Source organism: Protopterus annectens, chromosome 3.part1 (assembly GCF_019279795.1).
Source record: "Protopterus annectens isolate FY-2018-M chromosome 3.part1, PAN1.0, whole genome shotgun sequence".
NCBI classification, from domain to species: domain Eukaryota; kingdom Metazoa; phylum Chordata; order Ceratodontiformes; family Protopteridae; genus Protopterus; species Protopterus annectens.
The window spans coordinates 1,041,644,708-1,041,658,171 of record NC_056732.1 but is presented as its reverse complement, the minus strand read 5'-3'; the positions used below and the strand labels follow the sequence as shown (position 1 = coordinate 1,041,658,171).

The 13,464-nt window shown below is 44.8% G+C and overlaps 1 protein-coding gene across 1 annotated transcript in view; it reads left to right on the top strand.

Moving 5' to 3' along the window:
* Nucleotides 1-13,464, top strand: part of KIAA2026 (KIAA2026 ortholog) — a 961,657-nt gene that overhangs the window by 250,887 nt on the left and 697,306 nt on the right. Inside the window, exon 3 of the mRNA XM_044067194.1 lies at nt 2,824-3,020. Coding sequence (XP_043923129.1) covers nt 2,824-3,020 — 197 coding nt within the window. The remainder of the gene's footprint in view (nt 1-2,823; nt 3,021-13,464) is intronic.

Genomic DNA, 13,464 nt, shown 5'->3' with positions numbered 1-13,464 from the left:
TATCTTTAATATTTGCTACTTAAAGGGCTATATTTTGTCATTAGCACTTGGTAGTCTTCCCAAGAGTTACAAAGCCCCCTCCTTGCTGCTTTAAATTTCTTCTCTGAAAAAGGAAACAAATTATTTTTGTAGCTGTGACCTCAACTTGAACAGTTGTGGAGCTACATGATTTTTCTCTGCTCAGAAACTTGCATGGAATTCCACAAAGATGGAAATGGCATTTGTTGTAAATTATCTTTGATGCTTTTAAGTTGCTATGGATAGTAGTTTAAATCAGAATCTATATCTTTGTTATTTATATGTTCATCTGCAGAATAGTGGTGAATGTCTGCTACATTGTACGAACTTCTAGACAGCTGTTCAGCTGTTTGCTTTTAGGTGTCTAGAACTAGGGAGTTTGGGAAGTTGGACCACTGTGTCGATCTTGTGCCATACAAATTGTGGGCTACATTTGGCAAACACCCCACTTCAGAGTGGAGTGCTGGTTGTATTTTTTCATTTAATGATTTCTTATCTGTTCAAAGACCTTCCAAGATATTCCTTTGAGTACTGCGTCTTTTTTTTTTTTTTGCAGGGTTATTGGTATTTATTTGCAAAGCAGCCATTTGGTCAATAGAGTTCACACTCTTACTTGACATAGTTCACCGAATCATTATAAACCGGATTGCATTTCTAAGGCTGGGGTAGTTTTGATATGCCAGTCATCCAAGGGATGTTTCTTAGCTTAGGCTTTGGATTAGTGGCTTGGCATTCTTTCCAAATATCTTTTGTAAAGATAAGGATGTGGTCACATTATATCATTGAAGTATTCACTGTAATAAAAGATCATCAAATCCTTTTGCTCACAGTTTAGATAATCTTTTCCAGTTCCTTATCTGTTTCCATTTTCCCGTTTGTTTTATGTTAAATTCTGCTGTTGTATTGAGGTGTGGTTCCTACTGAATGGAAGATGAATTGAAGAAAACTTTTTTTTCAGCAGTATTTAGCCACTTGCTTAGATGAATATCTAATTGTGTGGCAGTTATAATGTGTCAATGCTGAAGCTGTGCTATCACGTAGCTTGAGAAACTTCATACTTGGATCTGGATTCAAAATTAAGCTGTGTGATCACGTAGCTTGAGAAACTTCGTACTTGCATCTGGATTCAAAAATGCATTAAGTGCCAAAAATTTATTATTGTATCCTTTGGGAAGTCATCTACTCCAGGTAAGTACCACATTGACAATACGTTCCTAAGAATTGACCCAGTTGTTCAGGATTGGGAACGTATGTAGACAGTGACCTAACTTTTGACCAACATGTCCATTGTTGTAAGAAATTCATTCTAGGCAGTGCAGCTTATTAAAAAAACAAAGATTGTGTCTAGATCTAGGGATGTCATTGCCCCCGGTTAGTCTCCCTCATTAGACCATTCGTTGAATATAATGCCTCCATTGGCATGTATCTGTCCAGACACATGCAATAACTGGAATGCCCACAGAGATACCCTATTAAAAGGATACAAGGCCTAAACATGTCCTACATGGACTGACTCAGAGCCCTGTTACTATACTCTGTATCCTACAGACTGCTAAGAGGTGGTATGTATCTGACATACAAGGCATCCTCCAACCGAATACTGATGGATTTAGCGCACATCAGCAAGTCAAGTGGTTTGGAGGGATAGGTATTTGTCACAGAGGATACAGCTGCTCTGGAACAGGCTCCCCATCTACATAAAACAAAGTTCATCCATGTCCGTATTCAAGCTTAGCTTGGAACTGTAGATGGTAATCAGAAAATTTACCACAGCAGTGCCCCCATACTATTAATGGACAGAGGCAGTTCCCAAATGCGTAATCCCATGCATGGATCCCCTCAAATTGTCTATGGTTTGATCCCAGTTATTCATATTACAGGTAATATATAATTATCGACCATGGGATGGGTAAGGGCAGTCTGTAACCAATTGGAATAGGTTAACTTGATCACAAAAAAGGAAACTGGCTAGGCTTAAAGTGGCCCACAAGGGCAGTTGGCCTAGTCCTTGCTTTTGAATTTATGAACCTGTGGATGTATTGATGAAACCCGATGACATCACAGTGACATCGTGGTGAGCTCTCTTGAGAGAAGCAGCTTCTTGAGACTGAGCTGCTGTAGTATGCTGCAATTTGAGATTGAGTGGGTGCCTTAATATTTTTCTGTCATAAATTATTTATTTTTTAATTGGGTTAAGTTTTTACAGGAGGTTTGACTTCTATAGCTGATGTTAGCTGCACCCTGTGGTGGCTCAGTTATGATAATCTGATTGTCCATAGCTAGTCCAGCTTCAGCCCAGGGGCACTTCTTTCCTCTGTTTGTATTTTAAGATGGCCTTCTGCACTGGGTACTTAATAGTCATCATATCTCAATTGTGTCTGGTTACTCTCCTGGCTCCCATCAACTGTATCAGGTATTTGTGTAAATGAATGACAAGCTTTATGATGCTGTATTTTAATTGGTATGAGTTCTTGCAAGTAGAACACAGCATTGAAGAACTGGCATCAGAGGGGAATGTACACATATGGACCGCAGATATTCCCTCATAAGTGAAGGGGATTTGGGATTTTTAGTGGAACCTTGCTAAAGGACAGTAAAAGGAAGCTTCAAGGTATTCCCCTTGCATAGGAAAGGTTTATATGGCAGGTGGTCACACATTGTTTTTCACCACAGTAATCAGGACCATTTAACTGTTTGTACAAATTTGTTTTTCACCAGGTTTCATAAGCAGTAACCATTAACATGTTCATATTGCAGCTTAACATTTTTATTTGGTCTTTTTTTTTTTTTTTTTTTTAATTTGAGGCCCTTGAGGAAGAGAAGGTAGCAGCAATATCGAAAGATTGTAACGGATTGGAAAATGACAAAGGAATGGTTTGTTTTACAACCCGCCGACGTTCTTCTCCACGAAATCTAGGGAACTTATCAGCTGGCTCTTACAAGTCTTTAATGGTTCAGAATTTACGACTGGAAGAGCAACAAAAGGCTAAGGAGGAAAAGAGGTAATAAACTATTGATTATTCATGTTTTCTGATGCTTGTTATTTAAGATTAGATTACGTCTTCATTTTACACTCAGAGTAAATGACTTTGGAAGCATACTGTAGAAAATGTGTAATTATATACAGTATTTTCTTGTGGGTTTTGAAATGGGAGACTCATGTCTCGAGTCTGACACTTAGCAAATCACAGCTTCTTTAGGTCCCTCTTGTAAAATGCTGTAATGGAACTGTGTGGTTGCTAGATCCAATTACCATAACATACACAGGAGTGAAGAATTAGCTTTAGGTTAATCATAAAGGCAGGCGATAGAAGGTAATTATTTCTTCACATCTTAATATTTGGGAGTGGGAATGGTGAATTTCTGTTTCACCAAGAATAGCCAGTCAAAAGTTACAGTTTGGGAACTGGCAAGAAAGGTTGTAGTTTGGTTAGAATACAGCTTTGCCTCGCACTTTTCCTTGAGCATTGAGCATTTTCTTTTGTGATCACATGCTGTGCTATTCAGTGGTTGTAGCTTCTGTAACTGTATTTCTTGCTGGTCAGTCCCTGCTTATGCACTCTGATTTGTTATAGGTTAATTTTATGTCCTCCAAGCTTATATACATATGTATGGCAAATTAGTTTTTGTGATGCTTAGGCCATGCAGAATGCAGAGGTTATTTAATTCTGCAAGTGCAGAAATACTTGCAGTATTCTGCTCAAAAGGAAAGTTGCAGACAGCATTTCAAACAGTAGATGGACACACAGTTTGTACTTGTCATATAATACAGCATTGTTTTTCCACATGAGTTTTCATTCATTATCCGTTGAGTGAACACAGCTGTAAGGTCCTGAAGTTGATCTTCAGATGTCAGAGTAAGCTGGCCAGAAAAGCTGCATATTAAAGGAATGCTGACTGTGTTTAAGCTAGGTACTGGTGCAGAGGGCAGTATGAAATGTCAGAAACTACTTGAAAGGCTCTTAACATCAAAATTTACAAGTCAGCATGCATACTGTTATTTGATTCAGAACATAAAGGCTCTTGACTGAAGTTTGATAGACCCCATGTACAGATGTACAGAATGCAGACTGCTGTTCCAGGCATTGTTCTTACAAGCTGAACTAAAGCCCCCAAATATTCTGGGCAGATACTTGTATAAAACGTGAAATTGTGAAACGCGTTAATGCAGTTGAGCTGCAAAGTGAGTTTATACAGAGCAGAATGGTGTGAAGTAGACAGCTGTCAGAATAGTTAGTACATCTTCAGCATTAGCAGAATGAGACAGAATTTGTGAAGATTCTCTTGTGCCTCTTGCACATTCATAGAAAATAATTGGAAACATGTTCAGCATGGATGTTTTGGTAGTTCTGAGACTGGTGCATCAGAGGAGCAGTTGTCAGCTGAAAGTAATGCACAGAGTCAAATTCAGTGTGCACACAGCATCATACTTTTAGTCAAAAAGAATCAGAATGTTTGAGATTAGTGCTTCACTGCGAGATTGGAAACATAATTCAGTGTGTGAAGTGTGAAAATGGATGACAGTTTGAGAAAATGTTTTTCTGTTTGAAAGCTTAGGTTGTGTGCATAAGGAACCTCATTTAAAGATTTTTCCTAAAAAGCAATACTTGCTCATGCTCAAAGAAAGGTACCAGCTGTGTTCAAAGCTTAGATTACGTCACTGAAGCACATGGACTCTGTGAGAGTTGCAATCGAACAGATTGAACTAACCGAATGGTTAAATACTATGGTTGTGAAGCACCACTGATTAAGGAAATGCACAGATTCTCGAGACTTGAGTAAACGGATCAAAAGGGAACATTACCTGCTTCAGACAATGAAAATACTAGTAGTAACTCTGCCAAAATTCAAATTGTTTTTTGTCTTTGATGCAGACCCAGGTTTTGGCAGATAAAGTGGGATGAATCTAGTTTGTATCTTCACTATGCCCAGATTCTTAGAGCTATCATTTAGAATTTCATTTGCTCCTGAAGTGTTCCATAGAGCAGTGGTAACTGTAGTTGAAGGGCTGCATAAAGTAGTGAGCATAATTTGACATTCTATTCTGGGGTGCTGCAATGAAGGAGTGTGACGTGTAGATAGTAAAGCTATCTGATAGAGAGGGTCAGATGTTATATCTGTGTGACATCAGTAAAATATGTGGGCTATGGCTTAAGTGTAAATTTGGCTTTAGCCATTTTTAGCATAGAGAAGTGTATTAAAAAATTATCTCTTGCACATTTTCTAAGCATGGTGCAATATCTGCCAAAGTTCACCCTTCATTTTCAAATGTCACAGTACCACGAAGGGAGCTAACAAAGTATAATGTAGCATGATGATGGTTGACATAACAAGAAAAATGTTACATTTTGCTTAAACATCTAGTATGACATCTGCTATCTAAGTTCTGTAATGTGATACAACCTGCCACTTTACAATTAGGCCAGCCAGCAATGTATGGGTGCAGTGCCTTTGCAGGTGGGTAGATCAGTAGCTTAGACATGCAGAGCATTAGTAAATGCCTAGATACATTAAGCACAGATTTAAAAAGAGATGCTTGCCATAGTTTTTGGTTGTCAAAATTCCATGACTGCAGGTATGGTAAGGAAATTGTAAAGGAGTCAGACTATAAGACACTTCAGAGCATCTTCTAACATTCACCTCTTAAAAGAATGTTATTTTCTTTGCCAAAATATGGCTTGCGGTTTCAATACATCTGTTACATCAATGTCCATAGCTCATAATTTGAGTAGAACATGTCTTAAAAATGTGCAAAGGTGGATCTTTTGAGAAAGACCCGGAAGTGTAGCAGATAACTTGACAGTGACCTATGAAACTAAACGTTATAGGGTAATGCTAATACCAAAGGTGACTGTACTTCATTCGCTGTGATAGGTTTGTGGCAGGATAGACTGACAGTTTGAAATTACTGTGTCCTTTTTATCAAACCATGCTTCCTGTGCTAAGATGGCCTGTCTTATAGTCACAGACTTGTGTGTGTAAATGATGAGAGTAATAGTTTCAACACGTGTATTAGACTGTATGCTATACAACCTACTTGAGTAACATCTAGACAAAACTGAGTGCAAGGAAAGCACTTGTGATGGTATGTGGTGCCCCAGAATGTCTCCACAGGTAGTGTAAATCTGTGAAATCTGTGTAATTTTCAAAAATCGGACACAATGTAAGAGATTGCACCCCATGACAGTCTTTGATTGTTTTGGGCTGAAGGTAGGAGTTGACTTATTCCAGTGGAAAAAAACTTTCACTTTCTCCTGTTTGTGGACTGTTCCATGAGGTAGTACAGTTGTGTGATACTACAGATCAGGCTGCTGTCTTTTGTGAAGCATGGAATACTTGAAGTAATATCTAATAGTGGCTGTCAGTTTATGAATCAGGAATTTAATTGTTTCACAATTTCAAGCAGTAGTGGGAATTCATGTGTGTTAAATTGATTCGTAGATGTCCTCTGTCAAATGACCAGGTTGAAAGAATGGTACAGACTTTAAAAACTATTCATGTACAGTCATTGGATTGTTATTTAATTCATTCTTGAACACGGAAACAGTCTGTTTCATTAAGGAATATTGTCTCCAGCACTGGTATTAATGGGTCATGACAGTAAACCAAAATTACCTACATATATTTTCTTTGCTTGTGCTTGAAAGTAAACAAACTGCTTATGAATTATTGGAAGACAGACAGCAGAAACGAAAATTCTACTTTGACAAGAGTATAGCAAGTCCAGGTTTATATCACTTCGTCAAAGTCTAATTACAGTGAACATCTTGATCTGAAGTAGGGACTTCATTTGTCAGCAACCTTTGGGTCTTGGATCCGACTTCGGATCCGAGCCGGCAACTTATTTTACAGCTTATGGATCCGAGCTCCTAGCTCCTCCCCTTACCCACAATCCCCTGCCAAACCTGATTGACCCCAGATCTAGTTTGCCGCTCTTAGAAGAGACACCTGGATTTCAGAGTTCCTGGCGACTTTCAGATAAGTCTTGAAAAAAACTTGTCAATATAGAAAATCTTTTTGATTTCTTAAACAGTGTGTGTGTTTAGGATTCCCTTTTGTTAATTTTATTCTTTTTTAGTGTAATTCCTCCCCTCACTGGTTCGTAGAGTGCGTGTGTGTTGCTTGTGTTTTTGGGGCCTGGTGTGTTTGTGTAGTTATTTTTTCTAATGTCGAAGGCCCCAAAACCCATTTTTTCTAAGTGCACCGAGTGTGGCTATAAGCTTTCACCGGTGGATGGCCACACTCTGTGTGTTCGGTGCCTTGGGGTTGAATACCTGTCCTCAGGGTGTTCCATTTGCGCAGCGTTCAACCCCAGGGCACTGAAAGAGCGGAGGTCGAAGTTGGTTCTGGCAGGACTTTTGCCCCCGGATCCAGCTTTGGCCTCCAGTACTCCCGTGGCTCCTCCTCAGTCCTTGGTGGTAACCACTCCTGCCCCCCTTCCCCCGGCCGGACTCAAACTCCCACTAAGATGCTGGAGGAAAGGGAGGCCAGGAGGGAGAAAAGAAGGGAGAAGCACCACAAGCGGCGGGCTGAGGCTTCCACTTCGGGCCCCCCAGCTAAGTGGGCTTCTCCCTCCACGGCTTCCAGGTCCCCTCCTCCTCGGATCCGATCCCCTTGCTTTTTCCCGGGACCCGAGGAGGAGGAGACCCGATCTCCGTCGAGGTCATCGAGGCGGCAATCCCGGCCCACCTCGGTGGCCTCGTCGAGATCTACTTATAGTCTTTCTGATGCAGACTTGGACAGGATGATGAGAAGGTTCATCCAGGCCCAGCTGCAGATGGGAGTGCTCTTGCCTCCCCCCCACCGCCTTCGGGAGGGAGCTCAACACCTTTTTTTGCCCCGATAGCTCCTTCTCCGACCCGCTTCCCGGGTTCGGAGCACTCGGAGCCAGGCAACGTTGGAGCCGGGGGTGGGTCGGCGCCGACAATACTGGCTACTTCGGATCCGACCCTGCCCTCGAGTCCTTCGTCGGAGCCGTGGGCCGAGCTTCAGATCCGAGGGATTCCGTGTGCCTTCGGCTCCGTCAAGGTAGGAGCACATGGGTCCTTCGGATCCAGTGGCCTCAGCGCCGGTTCCGATCCCTTCATCGGATCCGAGTGGGAGCCGGCTTTCGGATCCCAGGGAGAGAGGCTCCCCCTCGGCCTTCGATGTAATGGAGAGGGCTCTGTTGAGAGCATCCGGACCCCCGGTCCTTGCATCGGCTCCACCCTGCACTCCCTCTCTGCTGGGTCAGGCTTCCATCACTCGGCCACAGGGACAGCCTGCTTCGATGGCCCAGGTTGTTCCACTGGAACAGGATATTGCTGGTGAGACCTCCTCGGACAGTCCCTCCGAGGAAGTGCCTCGCAAGCATAAGTGTAAGAGGAGACACGTGGACTCCCCCTGAGTCCTTAACAGAGGACACGGACTTGGATGAAGGGGAAGGCTCTCCAAGGTCACCCCCCGAGGATGTCTCCTTTGGAGACATCATGGAAATGCTCAGGATCAGGGGGGGTGGTCTGCCCCCAAGGCTTCCTCCGACGAGTCCGTGTTCCTGGAGGCATTCGAAGCAGGCCCGTCTACCTCTTGGGTGTCCCCTACGGCCGACCCCCTGGTGGACCTTATCACCACCAGGGTGTGTAAGGAGCCGGACACTGTGGAGCCAGTCCCCAAACACCCGGATAGAATTTTGAGTCCCCCTGCAGACCGGTCCCATTGGAGCAAGGGTCCCCCCGTAGATGCCATGGTGATGGCGGCAGCCACGAAGAGGGAATTAGCTCAGGAGAGCCCCTCTGTCTATCCACCGAGCAAGGAGTCCCGCTCGATGGATCGCCTAGGGAAGCGGGTATTTAGTTCAGCGACCTTCTCAGTAAGGTCCCTGAACTACATGGCACATGTCATCAGGATGCAGCGAGATCTTATCAAAGAATATGCTGCTTCCCCCCCAGAGTCCATGTCGGCGGAGGACAAGCAGTTGTACTCCACTCGTATGGCCACTCTAAGATCAGCTTCAAATACCTCTATGCGGCTTTTGTCCCACGCCACAGAGGGAGCCGCTAGAGCCAGTGGAGCGGGTCTAGTCATGATACGTCAGGCCTGGCTCTGACATTGTGACTTCGCGGAGCCCTTTAAGGTGTCCTTTGCGAATGCCCCCTTTGATGGTTCTTCCTTGTTTGGCAAGACCGTTCGGGAGACACTTGTCCAGAGCGAAAAGGACGGGAAGACGTTGTCTGCCATCGGAGTCCGCTTCTCTGCTTCCCAGAGGTCCTTCTCCAAGAACCAAAAGGGACAGAAGAAGATGTGGTTCCGGAAATCGCAACATTCCCATCCTTCTCTGGACAACCAGTCCTTCCGTGGCAGAGGAGGACAGGGAGGACGCCGCCCTAGAGGCAGAGGGGCCCCGAGAAATTTTGGGTCCAGAGAAACTTTCTCTGATAGGCCCACGCAGCAGCCCTGAGGGGTTGCCCGACTGCTCCACTCTGGGGGCAGTCCGGGGGCGCTTCTCGAAGCACCTGGCGGCTTGGGAGTCCATTACGTCAGATCGCTGGGTGCTTCGTATCATATCCAGAGGTTACAAAATCCCACTGCACCATGTCCCCAGACTCAAACACCTCCCCGATGTACCACCCGATCAGAGGGAGGTGGCAGCTGCAGAAATTCAGCAGCTGCTAGAAAAAAGAGCCATCCAGCCCGTCCCCCCATATCAGCTTGGATTAGGGTTTTACTCCGGGTTCTTTCTGGTGCCAAAAAAGACGGGGGACTTGAGACCGATTCTCGACCTTTCACTCTTGAACATGTCAGTAACCAAAGAAAAATTCCTGATGGTCACTCTTCAATCCATTCTCCCCCTCTTGCGGGAGAGCAAATGGATGTGCTCAATAGACCTCAAGGATGCGTACTACCACATTTTAATGGACAGACGATCCAGGAGGTCTCTCCGCTTCCAGCTGGGAGCCAGTCACTATCAGTTCAGGGTACTTCCCTTTGGTCTCACCACAGCCCCCAGGGTGTTTACCAAAGTGTTAGCAGTGATAGCGACCCATCTGAGACTCCAGGGAATGCAGGTCTTCCCGTACCTGGACGACTGGCTCCTGTCCGCCCCAACAAGGCATCTACTCTGCACAGCCAGAAATCACCTTCTCCAGCTAGCTCCCCATCTAGGCATTACGATCAACCTGGACAAATCCTCCCTTGTTCCAACACAAGTGATAGATTTCATAGGGGCCAAACTAGATACGAGAAGTCTGCGAGCGTTCCTCACTTCGGAGCGACTTCAAAACCTGTGACTTCATGTGTGGGCCATTCTCCAATTAAAAGCCCCAAAGGGGGAATTGGTCCTGAGGGCGCTAGGCTCCATGGCAGCAGCAATTACTCTTCTTCCATACGCTCGTCTGAATATGAGGGTGCTACAGTGGACCGTTTTAGTCCAATGGTCTCTCCCCCTCAACCATCCTATCTCACTCAGCAGGGCTTGCAGGAGGGGCCCTCTTATGGTGGCTCCAGCCCCCGGAACTTCATACAGGACGACCCTTCTGCACGCCGCCTCCCCTCGCCATGATGACCATGGACACCTCTCGCCTCGGGTGGGGGAGCATTGCTCAGGCAGAATGGTCCAAGGCACGTGGAACGACACAGAGACCTCCTTGCATATCAACGTTCTGGAGATGAGGGCGGTGCTGTTGGCGTTGCAAGCACTTCAGAACCTTCTCCCCGTAGGAACTATTGCGATACAGATGGACAACATGTCAGTTGTCTGGTACATCAACAAACAGGGGGGAACCAGGTCCTACCCTCTCTGTCGAGAGGCCATGAGGGTGTGGGAATGGGCGATCTCCACCAACCGCTTCCTTTTCGCAACGCACATTCCGGGACGGTCCAACATTGTGGCGGACAAGCTCAGCCACACTATTCTTTCCCCTTACGAGTGGTCTCTCAATTCCCAGGTAGCGAAGCTGATTTTTGCGGAATGGGGGCAACCCTGCTGCGATCTTTTTGCCACTCCCTCAAACACGAAATGCTCCAGCTTCTTCGCTCTGATTCCCCCCCTTGGGGAAGCCCCGAGAGATGCTCTAGTGCATGTTTGGCCTCCCGGTCTACTTTATACATATCCTCCTCTAACCCTGATGCTGAAACTGATACAGAAAGCTTCTCGGTTGGGGAGCAGAATGATCCTCATTGCCCCATTCTGGCCTCGTCAGACTTGGTTCCCTTACCTGTGGTCTCATCTGGTGAATCCTACCTGGATTCTGGATCCCATTTCGGATCTAATATCCCACCCCTTAGGCCTACCGACCACGAATCTGGACAACCTGAAGCTGGCAGCTTGGCTGCTCCAGTTCCACTCTTAGGACTCCCGGCATCTCTTCACCAGTTAAAGCCATCTTGGTGGCAGTAGATAAACCTTCCACTAGAAAAGTCTATCGCAGTAAATGGAAGTGTTTTTCCATCTGGGGCACACCATAACATAGATCCCTTCACGGCTTCGTTGCCGTCCGTCTTGGATTTCCTCACCGGACTTTTTCAACGGGGAGCTAGCTGTTCTATGGTCAAGGTTCAATTGGCAGCCATTTCTCATTACCATGTGGGACACGAGTCAGGTCCCTTGATGACTGCGAAATTATGTAAAACCTTCCTCAAGGGTACCTTCCTGCTCAGGCCTCCTGTCAAGGAAGCTGTACCCCCTTGGGATCTATCATTAGTCCTTCAAGCCTTGACTGCCCCTCCCTTTGAACCAGATGCCTCAGCCGAACTTAAATATCTTTCCTGTAAAACGGCGTTCCTTGTCGCCATCACTTCAGCGAAAAGAGTTTCCGAACTTCAGGTCCTTTGTGCAAAACCTCCCTACTTGATTTTTCATCAGGATAGAGTGTACCTCAGGACCAATCCCTCCTTTCTTCCTTAGTTGGCCTCAGAAACCAATATCAATCAGTCCATTAACCTGCAAGTTTTCTTCCCTAAGTACCAGAATAAAGGAGAATACAAGCTGCATTCCTTAGACGTGCACAGACAACTGCACTTCTACATTCATAGGACTGCTGGTCACAGACAATCCGATCAGTTGTTAATTTCCTTTGCCAAATTCAATCTGGGTAAAGCTATTTCTGTCACCTTAACACAATGGATATCACAGTGTATTCTTCTGGTCTATGAAACTTCGGGGAGGCCCGCACCTCAAGGAGTACGGGCGCATTCTACTCACTCCATATCTACTTCTGCCTTTAGATCTAGAGTATCTTTGGATGATATTTGCTCTGCAGCCACTTGGGCCTCATCTCATACCTTTATCAACCATTATAAGCTGGACGTTATTTCCAGAGGGAGAGCATCCTTTGGCTCCGCAGTGCTCCGGAACATCCTTCCATGATGGCCGTCCAAGATTCAGGTAGCTGGGTCTCTGTCCCAAAGGTTGCTGACAAATGAAGTCCCTACTTCAGATTAAGAAGTTATGTACTCACCATAATGTTCCATCTGAGTAGGTGACTTCATTTGTCTGCAACCATCCTTCCCCCTGGTCTTCAGAAGTCTATTCTTGAATGTCCTTTCTTGGTCCCTTTCGGGACACTTTTGGTCTGAGATTTGGTATAAGGGCAAACTTGATCTGAGGTCAGTCAGGGTTGGCAGGGGATTATGGGTAAGGGGAGGAGCTAGGAGCTCAGATCCATAAGCTGTAAAATAAGTTGCCGGCAAGGATCCGAAGTCGGATCCAAGACCCAAAGGTTGCAGACAAATGAAGTCACCTACTCAGATGGAACTTTATGGTGAGTATATAACTTCTTATTCATTGAACCAAAATCACTGAATGGCCGTTCATCAAACATCCACATCAATGAAAGTTTTTCCCAGGGAAGGAAATGACTTTGCCACCAGACCAACCTACACAAAGACCACAGTACATCAAACCTACCACAGTACATCCCCTCTGAGATTGCACTATAGTGGAGAAAAGGGCAAATTTCCATATGTTGGCCAAGTCGTTTCCTTCCCTAGGAAAAACATTTGCTAATGTAAATGAAAAGTTCTTCACTGTAATTATACTTCAGTGAACTGATATAGACCCAGCAATTCCTCCTGTTTTGAGAAAAAGAGGAAAAAGTAAGAATGAGTCAAGCAGATTTTAGAAGACAGTTGCCACTGCATAATTCTGTGGCTGAACAGATTATTTAGGATCTTACTTTGAACAAGGATTGCACATTCATGTTTATCACTTCATATAAGCAGAAGGCCCTTGCCTATGCTACTAGATGTCAGTATTCATCAAGAGGCCTTTTATTGAAAATTTTGGACTCCTAACTATTGTAGGAGTCTTTTCATAAGCTAGTAATGAAGTATTTGGCTCCTAGTCTTAACTGAATCCTTCTAAAGTACTGGAATTCTACAAAAAAAACAAGCAGAGCCACCTTATTCCCTATTTGTTAAGGCAAATCTGATGGAAAATGAAACGATCAGTGACTGTCCTAAAACCAGAAA